Raw genomic sequence first — 19,862 nt, 5'->3', positions numbered from 1 at the left:
CCCTAAGAGACCACTGTCAAGTGTAAACCACTGTCTTAAATTTCCACCCTGAACAATGCTTTAAGAAGAAATAAACTTGACAACAGTATGGAATGGAAATTCCACAGAACTAGACCTCAGTATTCTTGGATCTCTTCTAGGTTTCATTATGAGCTAGCAGTTTGATCACACATTATTCTACAAGCTCTTTTTTCTTCTTTAATTGATAAAATGATACTGGTATTATTTGATATATTCTTAAATTGGAATACTAGATAGAAGATGTAAAGGTAAACAGAAAACATCAAGTGTAATAGGCTAATGTGACAAGGAAGTGGCTTCTGTAAACATTTTCCACAAGACTGTGACTGACAGCACTTGGTGAGGACCAATGCCTGTGCTTACCAGCTGCTGCCCTTGGACACCCCAGGCCGCATACTGCAAGACGGAGTCCTCTACTTCTGGGGGATTTAACTCCCAAACTTCCCTTGAAAAAAGGTAAATATTTTTACATGAACAAGTTGACATTTACACCAACAATTTAGTTGGACAATTCCTCATGAAAACCAGAAAACCAAAGAACTTACCTAGTGTGTATGTTGTAAATCACATACGAAGCAGTATAGGAATAATGAAAAATCTGAAATTAAAAAAAAAAAAAAGAGTTATGGACCCTAGTTTGGAATAAAGCTCCATGTTAATGTGTAGACATATTCTCGATCAAATCCAGGAAATCCAAGAACTGATTTTAGAGAGAAATCAAAATGTGAAATATTACAGTTCTGAGCCTTACTCCAGGAGTTTCATGACTGTTCTGTCAGTTCAATCCATTTATTCAATCCACTCTATTCTTAGTATAATTGTGATTATATTGCTGTCTTATTCGAAATGCTAAATGATTCCTCATTGCCTTTAAAATAAAGTTCAAGCTGCTTCATCGATGTTCAAGGATATTGGTACTTTGTGTTCTACATGCTTTTCCAGCTTTACCATCCACTACTTCCCTTTACCTAGTCTACGCTTCAGTCACATTAGACAAATTCCTCTTCTATATCCTGAACTTTTTCTGTTTCTCCTTTCCCCTCCCCAGGACATCCAAGGGGAAAACTTACATCAATACTTTCTTTTTTCAGCACACAATTATAAAAGCTTCTTTTATTCCTGTAGTGGATGTGCACTGCACAAATATTATAATACTGTCAATTAAAACTTCCTAGAAGTCAACTTGTTATTTCTTCTTGCTGCAATAATAGCTTTAATTACACACAATTGGCCACATATTTGGTAAGGAAATACTAGTGTTGTCTCTTTTCATGGAAATTGCAATTGTTCCAACTATTATAGTATTGTGTTTTATAATGAAGCTTTATTCTCCTATTCCTTTTAACATAACTATCAAATCTAAGATTGCCTTTGCTATAGAATTGTAGAAGCAAAAATAATTTTTCCTGGTGTCTATTTTGGCATTCAGACTGTATTCTATAAAGTTACATATTTGACTACAAATTTTAAACCTTGAATTTACTAGTATAGCTGACAAAAAGATAAGAAATGTGACTACCTCTATAAACATTTTTTTCCCCATCTCAGAAAGTTCTGTTGCCAAAGCAAACTGCCAAGTGAGCACTTCATCTTCCAAGCAGACAAATGTGCCAATGACGTTATGGGTAAAAGGAGTCTGTCTATTCACCCTGTTAATTACCTAACACACTGTAGCTGAATTCCAGGCTCACGTGCATCTTGAGAGAAAGAGTTCCTGTGCATTATTATTTTATTCAAAGTAGGCCAAAACAATCAAGACAAACCAGATATAACAACTGAATTTTGCTCTCTTTCTAGAATGCTTGTTATAGAGATTGCTGGCTCTTCTTAATGTATGAATCCAAAGGAATTCAAATGATGTCCTCCAAATGAGGTACTTCAGAGAGGGGGATATATAAACCCACTTTTCGCTTCATAGTTCTTAGCCCAATACAACATATTTCCCTTAGCTCATGTACTGAGGTGGAAGACCACAATAAAGAAATTAATCTTGACTTGTGTGCAAACCCAGAGCAGGTGGAAGTAACAAGTTGCAGAGTTTCACCTCCTCTACACGTATCTTACAAAGCCAGGAGTTTGCCATCTGCAGATAATTAGAACCTAGCCCTTTATTCCTAGCTTACAGCTTTCCTCTCAATCTGCTCATCTTTGGTGTGTGTGTGTCTGTGCATGTGTGTGTGCGCATGTGCGTGCTTATTCCCAGTAGATCTCAAATACTTCTTGTTTTATAATTTCCCATCATTAAAAAAAGCACTCTATGCCCACAAGAGAATAAAACCAGTATGGAGTAGGAGGGATCCTGAACAGGGTTAGAGGTGGAGGTTTCCTTTTGTTTGTTTTCATAGTGTTACAGAGATTTCAAAAAGATTTTTCAAAGAGAATTGTATTTAGCTTTACTGAACACCTGTATTAAGGTGCCCTGGTCTAAATTCACTATGTTAATCTGCATTTTTCTCTCTCTCTCTCAATCTCTCTCCTCCCTACCCCCACTCCTTGGATAGCATGTCTATTATTATTATCATTTATTCACTTCCTTTTATCCTAGATTCCTCTTCTACATTGGCTAAGTAGGTCTTACTTCAAGATGAGAGGATAAAATTGGAGTCACAAAGGTTAGGAACAGTCCTTTCCTGTAATGATTGGCTGCTACATAATGAGAACCAAACTGAACATCTGATGAGATCCTTGGGGAGAAAGACATTTCACAGCCAGAAATCACATATTCATCGCATCTCTGCAAATGATGCTCCCCTGCCTGTTACAGAGTGTGAATGGTTATGGCAAAGGCAGTGGGAGTGGGGCAAACTTGAGAAATACCCTGTAAAAACTTGATCAAAGCTTACTCCTGGAAGCTGGCCTTGCGATGTCCCATCATTAAATCTCATGATGCCAAAGGCACTGGGTGGTACAGAAAGCTTCATAAGACCCGGCAATGCAAGCTCATCCCTATCATTTCTACATTACTTTGGGAACCTCAAGAAGAGGCTGATTACTTAAAGGTTTACAACTAAGAGTAGAGTAATTGGTTCTCATTATTTGCTGTAGCTTTATTCTATAAGTCATCGTAAACACTGAATTAGCAAATACCGAACCATAGCCTCCTAAAAGAAATACAGGGTTAGGTTCCTGTGTCTGGTTGTAATGTTTTCTTTTCTTTTTTTGAAGATTTATTTATTTGACAGAGAGATAGAACCAGAGAGCACAAGGCGGAGGAGAGGGAGATGGAGAGGGAGAAGCAGGCTCCCCACTGAGCAGGGAGCCCGATGCGGGGCTCGATCCCAGGACCCTGGGATCATGACCCAAGCTGAAGGCAGACGCTTAACCATCTGAGCCACCCTGGCGCCCCGTGGTTGCAACATTTTCATCAACCCATCAGTACATAACCTTGTTTCATGTGTATTTCTTTGTAAAGACACTGTATTTAATATTTAATATTGTTGATTCCCTAACACTGAACAAATGGCCAGCAGCATTATAACTTATGGCTGAATACAATTTATCTGACACGTGTGCTTTCCCCATAGAGCACATCACAACCTCTTGAGCCCAGCAGCGCACTAGACAGCATTTCAGCACTCTGCTTGGGGGGCATTTTAAACAGCAAACCCAGCAGCAAAAAGCACAGACATGAGAAAAACAGACCATTAAAAAGACCATGAAAAGGACGCTAATTTACTGTATGATCGCTGAAATAAGGAGGCAGAGTGTCATCTCATTTGATCTTGGCTGGGAAAGTGCGTATCTAAGATCAGGCAACTCAAATGTTCTGCAGCTCTGCACTGTCTGGGAATGCCTAAGAAAGCACAGTGAGGACTGGTTTTGAGGTTACAAATAAATTTTAGAAAGCGGATGAATTTGGAAATCTGGAATCCAGAAATAATGAAGATCAAGTGTACTGGTAATTTAGACATAGCATGATATATTACTGGAGGGAAGAAAAAAGCAGGCATATTTAAGGCCTGCCAGAACTTGGACACAAGAAAAATACAGAAGTGCTCTGGAATGGTTGCATTCATGTTCTATAAATGAAAACTAGCTACCACCGTTCATTCATCAAATACCTGTTCAGCAACTTCTTTGACACAAGCCCTGCACTAAACACTATTAAAAAAAAAAAAAAAAAAAAAAGATTGTGGGGCACCTGGGTGGCTCAGTCGTTAAGCGTCTGCCTTTGGCTCAGGTCATGATCCCAGGGTCCTGGGATCGAGCCCCGCATCGGGCTCCCTGCACTGCGGGAAGCCTGCTTCTCCCTCTCCCACTCCCCCTGCTTGTGTTCCTGCTCTCGCTATCTCTCTCTCTGTCAAATAAATAAATAAAATCTTTAAAAAAATTAAATTAAAAAGATTGTGATAAAGATCATTTTAAAAATAGGATATAATACAATATCAGTTGATCATTTTTATTAGTATATTTTATCTGTCAGTATATAAACATTTATTGAATACTAATTATGTGCAAGCTTATAAGTTAAGTACCTTGCCAAATGCAAAAGCCATAATAAATGTAATTCCTATCCCCAAGGAACTCTTGATCCAGTCAGGGTGACAAGGTTAAGAAGCATTACATTAGTTTAGAGCACTCTGTTGCAGGTCATGGTTAAATTAGGATTTGTAGATTATAAATCTGTAGGCTTTTCCAAGATGCAATTATTCTTTTTGGTTTCAAGATTGTAACTATAACAGTGACAGTTTTTGAATTGAACATATACTATATACCGGACTCTCTTGAGTGCTTTAAATATATTATTTAACATTTAAATGCATCTTAGGAAATGGATACTATCATTCATAATTCACATAATAGGCTCTGGAAGCACTGAAAGTTTAAGTACTAGACAGAACAATAATTTGAGCTCACGTCTATCTGATTATTGTGACTTAATCTTTTTGCACATTCTCTTTCAGGGAACTGGGACAGGAAGCACTGCTCCAGCTTTGCAAAAGATTCATTTCTGAAAGACCTATTAAGCCATCATCCAAAGATTTATTGACAGGAATAGGCATTAATTAATTGTGATTACCACAGTAAAGAGAGATTTCATTTTGGAAAGATGATGTAATAGATCAGATTAAAAATGTAAATCCCCTTCTCCTTTAGCTGTTTTTCACATTTGTTTTTCTTGGAATATCAGTTATTACCTAACACTCTATGGAGATGCATGTCAAGGAGAGTTACACTTAAAAGAGAAAAGAACAGGGCACTCTCGTAATTTACGATTAAACCAGAGGTTTATATCTCAGGGTGCCAAAGCTTTTTCCGCACTGCAGTTTAACTGCCGAATTGGTATAAATAGCATGCGTTTTCATGGCCTGGAGAATACTTAAAATAGGATTATGGATTTGCCATTGACTCAAACAGTTAGGAAAACTAAAATGCGAGGAAGCAAGTCTCTGAGTAAACAGCATTTATGAAAGAAAGCCAGTGAGAGAAAAGACAATATAGGCAAAAGGGCACTTGTTTCTCTTGGAAGTTAAGTGGTACGATGATGCCACGTTTGTTCTAGGATAATGGAATACCTTTTAAAATGAGTAAGTAGTGACTCTGGTGCTGGAAAAATTTTATCTATATTACACAGTGAAGAACTAGACTATTAGGATACTCTAATGTAGTAAATACACTTCATAAAGTTACAAGCCGCAGTGCTACAGAAACATTTATAAAACTCTGTATGGAAAAAGCTTTGTGAATGAACAAGAATTGGTTGAAAAGGAAAATAAATATGGGAGGAAATTAAAGGTATATTAATATTTATTGACCAGTATTTTAATTTACTGTCATTTGTTTTCTCATCCAATGTTCATCATCAACTTTCAAATATTATTCATCCAGGATATACAGTTAGTAAAACCAAGATTGGAATCTAAATCTTAGATTCCAAATACATGAAGACTGTTTTAATGTGGTACCACAAAAAAGAATTATGCAGGATTCTTTAATTGTATCACCGTTATGGTAAGTCGTAGACGTAGTAAAATACTCAAGATGGTGAAACGAAAATAGATGTTGGTGAAGAAGATAAAAGTTTAGGTGTTGCTCTAATTCAGCTCTATTTATGCCAAAACCTACATAAAAAAACAAATAAAAATAAACTTGCTAATAGAAAAAAAAAGACTATTTGCCACAAAACCAATTTAGTCATTCTGTTCACCTGTAGGCATCATGATGCCATCACCACACAAGATACATAGTAAAGTAATATTTATATTTTTCCTTGCCTTAATGGGGTATAGTTGTGTTCCAATCTGGAAAAATAGGGTATTATTTGGGCTATTTTAGCATTCATCATGTACTCACTCTGAATTGAATAGTACAGTCACCCTGAATTGAAATATGATACTTTCAGCATAGTATGTAAGTAGAAATCTAATGAGAGTGTATTAGGTAAACATGTTTCCATTTAATACATTTATTTTACTTAAGAAAAGGGATGGCTGATGATTTGAGTTTAAAAAGCAGACAGCACACCAAAAATAACCTGGGCATCATTTCCCAATTTCAGGTAGGACTGCTGTGCCCAGAATATAATCTAACTGGACTAAATATTATCAATAGCCAGCACAAGAAGAATATACTTTATTATACAATAGGAGATCTTTGAGTGAGCAGAATAAATCATTCTCTGATATATTCCCTGTTAGATAAATTAACTGCTCATCATAAACAAACCCCCTTCAAGTTGATCTTAGAATTCAGTTCATGAGATGTCTATAATGCAAATTTCATCTCAATGATACTCCATAACCCAAGTTGCTCAATTATTTGACATGGAACTTTCCCCATAATATACCTCTGATTAAAGTACCAACCTCATTGACAATGCCACTCTTTGTATTAAAATATTTTCATATACCAGACCTTTCCACACTAATTAATGCAAATGAGCTACTTTCACATCAGTTGGCATTAAACTATTTCCAATGTACCATCATTGAAAATATCTGGTTTGATAACCTGAATAGCATTTAAAGGTCAATTACTAACAGTGGTGAAATAATTTGTACTGAAATAAATTTATACATCATCTAACCACGTATAAACTAATTTTCTCTCTGTCTTGTCAATGCAGAAATAAATATATTGCAAGAGGACAGAGTGAGAGACAAACTCAACCTTGTTTCCATGTAGTGCTAGAACTAGAAAGGCAAGAATGAAAATCAATCTTTCCATATACAGGTATTTTACAGGTGAGCCAAGTATGTAACTTAGAAAAGTGGTCAATTCATTCGCCAGCAACTTTGGTGAAAAAGTTATTTCTTCACTTCAATGGTATCAATTCTTTTTTTTTTTTAAGATTTTTTTATTTATTTATTTGAGAGGGAGAGACTGAGAGAGAGCACATGAGAGGGGGGAGGGTCAGGGGGAGAAGCAGACTCCCCGCCGAGCAGGGAGCCCGATGCAGGACTCAATCCAGGGACTCCAGGATCATGACCTGAGCCGAAGGCACTCGCTTAACCAACTGAGCCACCCAGGCGCCCTCAATGGTATCAATTCTTAATTTATGTTTTCTTGAGCAACTTATTTAAAATATTTAATCTGCTCTTTAGAAAAATGCAGAAAGCAGGATATATCCAACTGTTTTTTTTACAAAAATGAGAGGAAAAACTGTATGGAAATTATGTAGTTATTACATGCAGTTATACCAAGAGAATAAAGCCAGAAAAACTCAAACCTATTTCAATTGGCAACATGTTACTTTTTTTTTTTTTTAAGATTTTATTTATTTATTTGACAGAGAGATAGCGAGGGCAGGAACACAAGCAGGGGGAGTGGGAGAGGGAGAAGCAGGCCTCCCACCAAGGAGGGAGCCTGATGCAGGACTCGATCCCAGGACCCCGGGATCATGACCTGAGCCAAAGGCTTACGCCTAACGACTGAGCCACCCAGGCACCCAGCATGTTACTTTCTTGAATAAAAGTCTTACTAACAGAGGGTCCAACACAGCATAAGAAGACCCTTAATTCACCTCCTCCCACAGACACCCCAAATCTACACCTACATATAGAGCAATTTCTCCAAAGAGATTGCTGGCTGATTGAACAGCTTCTGCACAATAAATGCTAGAAAGACCACATAGACAAAGGGTAGAAGAGACAGAGTCACAGTAATGATAGGGAACCCACCCCCTGATGTGATACCTGCAGTAGGGAGAGATATGACTAAAGGGTCTGTGAATGGATTCTCCCCTGCCCTGGGGCACAGCAAAAAACAAGCAAACAAACAAACAACAAAACAAAAACAAAAACCCCAGTAGTTGAAAGGGCAACTAGAGTCTACGTGAAAAAAAAAGAAAAAAATCTATTTACTAGCCTTAGAGCATCTGACACACAGGTAGGAAATTGCTGGAAATCTTTCTAGAGTCAGAGGTGCTGGCGAGCACCATTTTTTATGTTCCTTCTCGACCTTGATAGCACAGGTAGGAGTAGGGTCCAGGCATTCTCTCTGGCCTGCCAGGGCTGCTCCAGTGCACCTTGGGTTCCTGGCACACATACCAGCTCCAGCAATCTCAGCAAGGCAGTCCAGTGCTACACATCTTGGGATCGTCCCCAGCCTGTGCCTGCTTCAACCCCAGTTGGCTTGACAAAGCCATCAGGCATACACAGTTCATAAAAAAGAATACTCTGACACAAGGCCACTCCTTCAAGACTGGCAGAGGTAGCTATACCACTTAATTCAGAATGTTTTTATGTGTTTGTTTAACATGGAAAATCAAACAAAATGAGGAGGTAGAGGAATAGGTCCCAAATAAAAGAGTAAGATAAAACCCCAGGGGAGGAAAAAAAAACAAGAAACAAAAAAACAAAACAAACACTAATAAAACAGAGACTAGTAATTTACCTGACCATTCAAAGTAATGGTCATAACACTGCTCAACAAAAGCGGGAGAAAAATGGAGGAACACAGTGAGGATGGACTTCAACAAAGAGAAAATATAAGAAAGAACCAACCAGAGCTACAGAATATACTAACTGAAATGAAAAAGACTCTAGGGGGAAGCAACAAAAGGTTAGATGATACAGAAGAATGGATCAATGGTCTGGGAGACAGAATAGTTGAAATCACATGAACAGAACGAAAGAAAGAAGAAAGAAAAGAAAGGAAAGAAAGGAAGGAAGGAAGGAAGGAAGGAAGGAAGGAAGGAAGGAAGGAAGGAAGGAAGGAAGGAAGGAGGAAAGAAAGAAAGAAGGAAAGAAAGAAAGAAAAGAAAGAAAGAGGAAGGAAGGAAGGAAGGAAGGAAGGAAGGAAGGAAGGAAGGAAGGAAGAAAAGAAGGAAGGAAGGGAGGGAAAAAGATTTTTTTAAAATAAGAATACTTTAAGGGATCTCAGGGACAACATCAAAAGGACATTATAGGGATCCCAGAAAGAGAAGAGAGAAAGGGGCAGTAAACTAATTTCAAGTAATAATGGCTGAAAAGTTCCTTAACCTAGAGAAACAGACATCCAGGTCTAAGAAGGATAGAGAGTGTCAAACAAAATGAACCCAAAGAGATACACACCAAGATATAACATAATTAAAATGGCAAAAGCTCAATGTAACAGAGAATCTAAAAGGCAGCAAGAGTAAAACAAATTATCACATATAGGGGGAACACTGTAAGACTATAAGCTGATTTTTCAGCAGAACTTTGCAGGTCAGAAGGGAGTGACAGGATATATTTAAAGTGCTAAAGGAAAAACAAACAAACTTACAACCAGAAATACTCTACCTGGCAAGGCTATCATTCAGAGTTGAAGGAGAGAGAACAGTTTTCCAGCAAAGAAAAAATTAGAGTTTATCACTACTAAACTAGCCTTACAAGACATGTTAAAGGGTCTTGTTTAATTGAAAAACAAAAGCCATAACCAGAAATAGGAAAGTATATGAAAGAAAAAAATCTCACTGGTAAAGGTAAATATATAATAAGGGCTGTGGATTGGCCACTTAAAAAAGCTAGTATTTAGGTTAAAAGACAAAAATAGTGAAATCGTCTATAACTACAATTAATAGTTAAGGGATACACAAAAGAAAAAGATGTAAAATATAATGTCATTAAAAAACAGGGTGGGGAAGTAAAAATGCAGTGCTGTTAGAATGCATTTGATCAGTTTAAAATAGTTTGCTATACAGATAAGTCAATATGTATGAACCTCATAGTAACCACAAACTAAAAACCTAAAATAGACTTACAAAAAATAAAGAGAAAGAAACCCAACCATAATGCAAAAGAAAGCTATCAAATCATAAAGTAAGTCCAAGAGAATAAAGGAACAGAGAACTACAAAAACAACCTTAAACAAATTAACAAAATAGCTATAAGTACATACTTAACCAATAATTACTTTAAATGTAAATGGGCTAAATGCTCCAATCAAAAGACATAGGGTGGCTGAATAAATAAAAACAAACAGACAAATGAAAACAACAACAAAATAAGACTCAGCCATTGTAGAAAACAGTAGAGAGGTTTCCCAAAAAATTAAAAGTAGAATTACCATATGATCCAGTAATTCTCCTACTGGGTATGTACCCAAAGAAAACAAAAATACTAATTTGAAGAGATATATGCATCCCTATTTTATGGCAGAATATACAATAGCCAAGATGTAGAAGATGAATGGATAAAGAAGATGTAGTATATATACACAATGGAATATTACTGGGTCATAAAAAGAATGAGATCTTGCCTTTGGCAACAACATAAATAGACCTAGAGTATATAATGCTAAGTGAAACAGGTCAGACAGAGAAAGATAAATCCATATAATTTCATTCTTATGTGGAATTAAGAAACCAAACAGAGAAAAGAAAAAAAGAGAGAGAGAGACAAACAAAAAACACTCTTAAAGACAGAGAACAAAGTAATGACAATCAGAGGGGATTAAGAGTACACTTATCGTGATGAGCAATGAGTAATGTGTAGAATTGGGTGAATCATTATACTGTACACCTGAAACTAATATAACACTGTATGCTAATTATACCTCAAAAAAAAACAAACAAAAAACAAGACCCAGTTATATACTGCAATCAAGACATATTTCAAACCAAAAGCCATACACAGACTGAAAGTGAAGGGATGGGAAAATATATTCAATGAAAATGGAAAGAAAAAGAGTTGGATTAGCAGTACTCATACCAGGCAAAATAAACTTTAAAATAAACAGTTAAAAAAATAAATAAAATAAACACAGTTACAAAGACAAAGAAGGATACTACATAATGATAATGTCATCTAAGAAGAGGACATAACATTCATTAATATTTATGCATCCAACATAGAAGCACCTAAATATATAAAGCAAATATTAACAGACATAAAGAAAGAAATTGGCAATAACACAATAATAGTAAGGGACTTTAATATCCCACTTACTTCAATAGATAGATCATCCAGACAGAAAATCAATATGTAAACATTGGCCTTAAAACACAGAGTAAACCAGATGGACTTAATACATACATATATATATATATGTATGTATTAAGTATGTATATATATGTATACACACACACACAGGTTAATATTTCATCCAACTACTGAATACATATTCTTTTCAAATGCACCTGGAACATTCTTCATGACAGATCACTGGTTAGGCCATAAAGCAAGTACCTATAAGTTAAAGAATATTAAAATCATATCAAGCATCTTTTCTAACTAAAATATTATGAAACTAAAAATCAATTACAACAAGAAAACTGGATAAAACACAAATACATGGAGGCAAAACAACATGCTGTTGAACAATCAAAGGGTCAACAAAGAGGAAATAAAAAATACCTTAAAAGAAATGAAAATGGAAATATGATATTCCAAAATCTATGAGATGCAGCAAATGCAGCCCCAAAAAGGAAGTTCATAGGGATACAGGCCTACCTCAAGAAATAAGAAAAATCTACCCCCAATCTAATTTTACACCTAAAGGATACAGAAAAAGACAAAAAAAGAAAGAAAGAAAGAAAGAAAGAAACAACAAAAACAAAGTCAAACTTTAGTAGAAGGAAAGAAATGGTCAAAGATCAGATGAGAAATAAATAAATAAAATAGAGACTAAAATTTCAGTGAAACTAAAAGCTGGTTCTTTGAAAAGATAAAATCAATAAACCTCTAGCCAGACTCATCAGGAAAAAAAGAGACAGGGATCATAAAATAGAATCCAAAATGAAAGAGAAGTTACAACTGATACCAGAGAAGTACAAAGGATCATAAGAGACTACTATGAATAATTATATGCAAACACATTAAAAAACAACTAGAAGACATGGATAAATTACTAGAAGCACACAATCTTGTAAGAATGAATCATGAAATCGAATATCTGAATAGATTGCTTATAAGTAATTAAATCAAATCAGTAATTTAAAAACTCCCCCCAAAAGGACCATATGGCTTCACAGGTGAATTCTACCAAAAATTTAAAGTGTTAGTACCTATACTTCTCAAATTGTTCCAAAAAACTGAAGAGCCAAGCAGTACCCTGATACCAAAACCAGACAAAGACATTACAAGAAAGAAAGAAAGAAAGAAAGAAAGAAAGAAAGAAAGAAAGAAAGAGAAAAGAAAAACAAAATTAGAAGCCAATGTCCCTGATGAACATAGATGCAAAAGTCTTCAAAAAATATTGGCAAACTGAATACAATACATTAATAGTATATAACACAATCAAGATTTATTCCAGGGATGCAGGGGGGTTCAACATCAACAAATAACTCAATGTGATATACTACATTAACAAAAGGAAATGGAAAAATCATATGAGCATCTCAACAGACACAGAAAAAGCATTTGACAAAATTTAACAGCCATTTATGATAAAAACTCTCAACATAGCGGGTATAGAAGGAACATACGTCACCATACAAAGGGCATATATGACAAACCCATGGCTGACATCATATTCAACATTAAGAAGCTGAAAGTTTTTCTTTAAGATTAGGAATAAGAGAAAGATGCCCACTCTTGCCATTTTTATTCAACATAGTACTGGAAGTCCTATCTACAGCAATTAGGCAAAGAAAATAAATAAAACATATCCAAACTGGAAAGAAATACATAAAATTGCCACTATTTGTAGATGACATGATAGTAAACAGAAAACCCTAAAGACTCCACTAAAAACTACTAGAACAAATAAATGAATTCAGTAAAGTGGCAAGATATAAAATTAACATACAGAAATTGGTTGCATTTCTTTTTCTTTTCTTTTTTTTTTTTAAGATCTTATCTATCTATTAGAGAGAGCAGGAGCCAGTGGGGGTGGGGAGAGGCCGAGGGAGAAGCAGACTTCCCTTGGAGCAGGGATCCTGATGCAGGGCTCAATCCCAGGACCCTGAGATCATGACCTGAGCCAAAGGTAGATGCTTAACCAACTGAGCCACCTAGGCGCCCCAATTGGCTGCATTTCTCTACATAAATAATGAGCTATCAGAAAGAGAAATGAAGAAAATAATCCCGTTTACATTTGCATAAAAAAACCTAAGGATAACTTTAACCATAGTGGTAAAAGACCTGTACTCTGAAAACTAAAAGACACTTATGAAAGAAATGGAAGATTATATAAATGAATGGGAGAATATGCTGTGCTCATGAATTGGACGGATACTGTTAAAATGTCCATACTCCCCAAAGCAATATGCAAATTCAATGTAATCCCCATTTAAATACCAATGGCATTTTTCACAGAACTGGAACAAAGAATCCTAAAATTTGTAGGGCACAACAAAAGACCCTGAATAGCCAAAGGAATCTTGAGAAAGTAAAACAAAGCTAGAAGTATCATGCCACCTAATTTCACACTATGCTACAAAGATGTACTAATTAAAACAGTATTACACCTGCACATAAATAGACACATAGATCAATAATAAATAACAAACCCACAAATAACAAATAACAAATAAACCCACACCTATATGGTCAATTATTCTATGGTAATGGCGAAGGAGGCAAGAATATAAAATGGGGAAAAGACGATCTCTTCAATAAAAGGTGTTGAGACATCTGGATGGCTACATGCAAAAGAATGAAACTAAATAACTGTATTTCACCATTTCTAAAACCAATTCAGATTACAGACTTAAATGTAAGACCTGAAATCATAACACCCTAGAAGAAAACACAGGTAGTAAACTCTTTCATCAATCTCAGCATTTTTTTTTTTTTTTCTTGTTGGGGAGGACCAGTCTCCTCAGGCAAGGGCAACAAAATCTAAAATAAACAAATGGGATTACATTAAACTAAAAAGCTTTTGTACAGTGAAGAAAACCAACAAAATGAAAAGGCAACCTACTGAATAGGAGAAAATAATTACAAATCATACATTCAATAAAGGGTTAATACCCAAAAATATATAAATATGCCTCACAATTCAATATTTTTTTTTTTTAAAGTTAAAAATGGGAAGAGGGCTTGAATACACATTTTTCCACAGAAGACAAAGAGATGGCCAATAGGCACATGAAAAAATGCTCAACATCACTAATCATCAGGGAAATGCAAATCAAAACCACCAGGAGATATCACCTCACACCTGCCAGATATGATTATTATCAAGAGGACAAGTGGTGTCCTTGTGGCTCAGTCAGTTAAGCATCTGAATCTTGGTTTCAGCTCAGGTCATAGTCTCACAGTCATGGGACTGAGCTGCATGTCAAGCTTTGTGCTCAGTGGGGGTCTGCTTGAGCTTCTCTATCTCTCTCTCCTTTTGCCCCTCCCCCACTTATGCTCTCTCTCTCTCTCTCTCTCTTAAATAAAGAAATCTTTAAAAAAATAAGTGTTGGTGAGGATGTCGAGAAAAGGGAACTCTTGTACGCTGTTGATAGGAATGTAAATTGACATATGTATTATGGAAAACAGCATGGAAGTTCCTCAGAAATTTAAAAATATAACTATCATACAATCTGCTAATCCCACAACTGGGTATTTGAAGAAAATGAAAATACCAATTTGAAGATATATATGCACCCCATTGATCATTGTGGCCTTATTTAAAATATCTAAGATATGGAAGAAAACTAAGTGTCCATGGGTGGATGAATGGATAAAGAAGATAGATAGGTTTTTGTTGGTTGGTTGGTTGGTTACCAGAGGGGGTAGGGATGGGGGGCAGGCACAGATGTGAATGGGATTAATAGCTATAAACTTCCAGTTATAAAATAAGTAAGTCATGGGGATATAATTTACAGCATAGGGAATATAGTCAATAATATTATAATAATTTTGTATGGTGACAGATGGTAATTAAACTTATAAGTATAATTTTCAAGAATGTATGATAATTTATGTAAGTCTTTACATATTAATAGTTACATGATCATATTTTTCACATATTATACAAAATCTGAGATTTTTTTTCATTTTACATTTATGTATATCCTTAGGATATATTCCCAGAGGTAAACTTTCAGGTCAGAAGATAACTCACATTTTACATTTTGATTGATATTACCAAGTCAAATTCTAGAAAGACTGAAAACAATTCATATTGCTATGTGCTACACAAGTGTGTGTGTATGCTTGCACATTTGTTTGTTTTTTGTGTGTTTTTTGTGTTTTTTTAAAGATTTTAATTATTTATTTGAGAGAGAGAGAGCACAAGCAGAGGGAGTGGGAGGGAGCAGGGAGCCCAATGTAGGACTGGATCCCAGGAGCCTGGGATCATGACCTGAGCTGAAGACAGATGCTCAACTGACTGAGCCACCCAGGTGCCCCTGCATTGGTTTGTTTAATACCACAATAAAATAATGTTATCCATTGTGCTGATTTGGATTGTTTGAAAGACAAAAACAAACACAAAACATTATTTAGAGTTGTAATTTAAATTATGATTTAGCTTGAATATCTTGTCATGGCTTTTAATATTTTGTGTTTCTTCGTTTGTGTCTAACAGAATATTTTCTATGAGGTTATTCATGTTTTTTTTTTTTCTTGTTGATCTCTAAAATCTCTTTTCATATTGTAAATTATAATTTTATTTTCATGAATTCAACAAATATTTTACTCAACTCTTTGCCTTTTCACTGTGTGCATGTTCTATAGAAAAATTTAAAATCTTTATGTGATTATTTCTAAAAGTTATTTCCTCTTTTAGACCCTAGTAGTACATCAAGAGAAGCTTCCCTAACTCAACATTACAAACTTTACATGATTATTTTTTATAGTAATTTTTAAAATCCATGATCTCTTGTACAAACTTGTCGAATCACTATGTATAACACACTTAAACTAATATAACCATGTGTCAATTATACTTCCATTAAAAAATTTAAAAATTTTTAAAAAGCATTTATATTTATTCTCTAAATCTTATTGAAATTATAGTTTGTTAAAGATTTAAAATCTTTGAAAAAATCATAAAATATATTAATAATATTTATAAAATTAAAAAAAATATATCAATCTACCTAAAATTATTTTTTCTTTAAGGTGTGAAGTATAAATCCAATTTTTTTGTCTCTTGGGTTTTTTTTATTCTCCAAATAAGCAGGGAGTTGCCCAACATAATTAGTTTACTATTTTTTTTTTTCTTTATTATAATGTTACCACTACATCCCATATATGCTTGATCTTTTTCTGGATGATTTTCATCTTACTTATTTCTTTGCCTTTACTTGACTAGAATCACTACAACACAACTTTAAAATAAATTTTCACATCTGAGAAGATTAGTTCATTTTAATCTTTTTTTGTAACATATATGTACTCTAAATCTTGATTACCAAATGCAGGTCTCAAACTTTAGATTAAATTCTAGTTAAGCTGAAAAGAGGATTCAATATTGTGAATGGAAACTTTATTGTTCATTACCTTTAAAAGAAAACTCGAGTCATTTCCTAAAACACCAATATTTTGATTGGTGATGAACACCATTTATTTGCTCATGTTTTTATTTAATATCTGCCATCATCACATTAATCTAAGTCTGCTTGGTAATGTAGTAGTGAAGATTGTTTGTGGGGTGGTAGAGTGCTTGTGTGGATGGTGTGTCTGGCTCAACCATTAATGTGTAGACTTGGACAAGTGACATAACTTTGCTTGCCTTAGTTTCCTGGAGATAACATCTTTGAGTAAAATCAGTGCTTTTCTTTTAAAGCATGAGAAGCTACTGGAGGAGTTAATAAAGAGAGACTCTTATAAGGGAAAGGGTTATGCATTGGAAGTATTTCAGAATAACTGACCTTTTGATAAAAATACAAGCAGGCATTGATAAAGATTAATGCTCTCTTTTATATGCTACTTAAGAAAAATGACCTGAATACTAAGCTGATGAGAAATATATGTATATATATTTTTTCCAAAAGGAAACAGAACTCAAGACATAACTTTACAGAGGAATTATTCTAATGGTTATATTAATATCTGAAGAAAGTTGTTTTCTCCCATAGCAAAGGTTACAAAAAATCTTCCTAACATCTCTATTTGTAAGGTTCCTGATGGCATGAACCTCAAATACATAACAAATTGATTTTCAATCTCACACACATCATGTATATTCAACTGGACTGGCATGTGGTCCATGCCATTCTGGTGATTACCCCAAACAGAAGTGTCTTCCAGAAGACACCAAATCTTCAGCCCTGAAGCTCAACCAAACCAAGTGAACACTGAAAATGCCAAAGAGATTGTCCAGAAACCATCACGTAAAGCAGGAACCAGAGCCTGAAGTTCAAAAGTAGTCTTTTTCTCACCTAGGAAGCTAAATGCCACAAACATGTAATTACTTGCAAAGGGGAGTTAGTATATATGATTTACACCAAAAATCACAAGATCAAGGGAAAATTATTTAAAAATTGAAGTATGCGGATCTATTTTCTTCACTTTTGTGTCCATTTCTGCTTGATTTGAAAAGCCCAGTTTACACTTTGACTGATTAATGTTTTATGACTCCAAATTATCCTTTCCCTCCCATTTTTAAAAATATATTCTGGGTGGAGCAAGATGGCAGAGGAGTAGGAGACCTGGATTTTGTCTCCTCTCAGGAATTCAGCTGGATAGGGATCAAACCATTCTGAACACCTACAAACTCAACAGGAGATCGAAGAAAAAAATAGCAACAACTCTCTCATCAGAAAAGCGACCACTTTCTGGAAGGTAGGACGTGCGGAGAAGTGAATCCGAGGCGATCCAGAGGATAGACGGCGGGGGAGGGGCCTCCGTCAGCCGCTTCTGGCAAGTGATAGAGCTGCGGAGCACAAAATCGGAACATTTAGAAGTCTGCTCCGCCGAGGGACGTCACTCTGGTGGCTAAGAGGGGGGTGGAACCCTCCGGGACAGTGTGGTCTCAGGACCCTCGGGGTCACAGAAAGACCGGGGGTGCCTGAGGGCGGTAGAGCTCCCAGGTAACGGAGCAGGGAAGCCGGCTGCAGAGGCGGAGCCCAGGGACGGGCTCTCAGCTCGGGGCTGACACAAACCATAATCCGCGACACAGTCGGGCCACTGCTCCTCCAGCAGGGACCCAACAAGCGGCAGATCTGGGGAGACTCACCTTCCTCCCCTGGGAGGAGCCGAGCGGGAGTGCACCGCAGGGATCTGCTGGGTTTGGAGACTCCAGACGGGGTCGGGAGCCAGAGATAGAAACACACGGTCACAGGCCGGGTGAGCATGGAGAGCAGCCAGGGACTGGGGAGAGGGGAGTGACTGATGGCTTTTCTCTGGGGGCTCACTGGGGAGCGGGGCCCCGAGTTCTCGGCTCCTCCGGAGCGGAGATTGGGAGGCCGCCATTTTCACTCTCCACCTCCAAAGCTGTATGGAAAGCTGGCAGGGAACAAAAGCTCTGGAGAGCAAACCTGAGCAGATTACTTAGCCGGGAGGGGGCAAGGGCGGGGCAATTCCGCCTCCGGCAGAGACATTTGGAAACCACGGCAACAGGCCCCTCCCCAGAAGATCAGCGAGAACAGCCAGCCAAGACCAAGTTTACCGATCAATGAGAACAGCGGAACTCCAGCGCTAGGGGAATACTGCACATAGAATTCATGGCTTTTTTACCATGATTCTTTAGTCTTTCAAAGTTGATTTTTTTTTAACTGGTTTTTTTTTTTTTTTTGAATTTTTCTTTTTCCCTTTTTCAACCATCTTATCAATCCCTTTTTTTAAAAAAACATTTTTATTTTTCATTTTTAGAGTCATATTCTATCCCTTCATAGTAGTTACCCGTATTTTTGGCATATATATATATAAGTTGTTCTCTCTTTAAAATTATGAGATAGTTTCTTCTAACAGATTAAAATATACCCTAAATATCTAGTATATGGTTTTTTCTACTCCCCTGCCTGATCACATTCTCTCCCTTTTTTTTCTTTTTTTTTTTTTAAACCTCTTCTTTCTTTTTTCAAACAACTTCTTATCAATTCCTTTTATAAAATTTTTTTATAATTTCCATCTTTACAGTCATATTCCATCCCTTCATCTTATCAACCCTTATTTTTGTACATATATAAGTTTTTCTTTCTTTAAAATTTTGGGAGGCACTTTCTTCTAAAAGACCAAAATACACCCCAAATTTAGTGTGTGGCACTGATCTATATACCAGCCTGATCATATTTGATCACATTCTGGTTTTTTTTTGCTGTTGTTGTTTTGTTTTGTTTGTTTTTGTTTGTTTTTATCTTTATCTTTTTCTTTTTTTTCTTTTTCTTTTTTCTCTTTCCGTTTCCTTTTCCACTGCTTCAGGTCTTTTCTGATTTGTTTAGAGTATATTTTTTGGGGACGTGGTTACTCTGCTAGCATTTTGTTCTCTCATTAATCTATTCTCCTCTGCACAAAATGATAAGATGGAAAAAATCACCTCAACAAAAAGAACAAGAGGTAGTACCGACTGCCAGGGACCTACTCAATACGGACATTAGTACGATGTCAGATCTAGAG

General features: G+C 36.0%; 1 protein-coding gene across 1 annotated transcript in view; it reads right to left on the bottom strand.

The window, feature by feature from the left end:
* Positions 1-19,862, bottom strand: part of DPP10 (dipeptidyl peptidase like 10) — a 513,620-nt gene that overhangs the window by 158,277 nt on the left and 335,481 nt on the right. The window contains exons 6-7 of the mRNA XM_035008166.1: positions 567-619; positions 385-466 (exon numbers count right to left, since the gene is read on the bottom strand). Coding sequence (XP_034864057.1) covers positions 385-466; positions 567-619 — 135 coding nt within the window. The remainder of the gene's footprint in view (positions 1-384; positions 467-566; positions 620-19,862) is intronic.

Source organism: Mirounga leonina, unplaced genomic scaffold (assembly GCF_011800145.1).
Source record: "Mirounga leonina isolate KUSES-001 unplaced genomic scaffold, KU_Mleo_1.0 Mir_151, whole genome shotgun sequence".
In the NCBI taxonomy this organism is placed as follows: Eukaryota; Metazoa; Chordata; class Mammalia; order Carnivora; family Phocidae; genus Mirounga; species Mirounga leonina.
The sequence above is the reverse complement of the archived record's forward strand: the minus strand, read 5'-3'. Positions and strand labels throughout refer to the sequence as shown.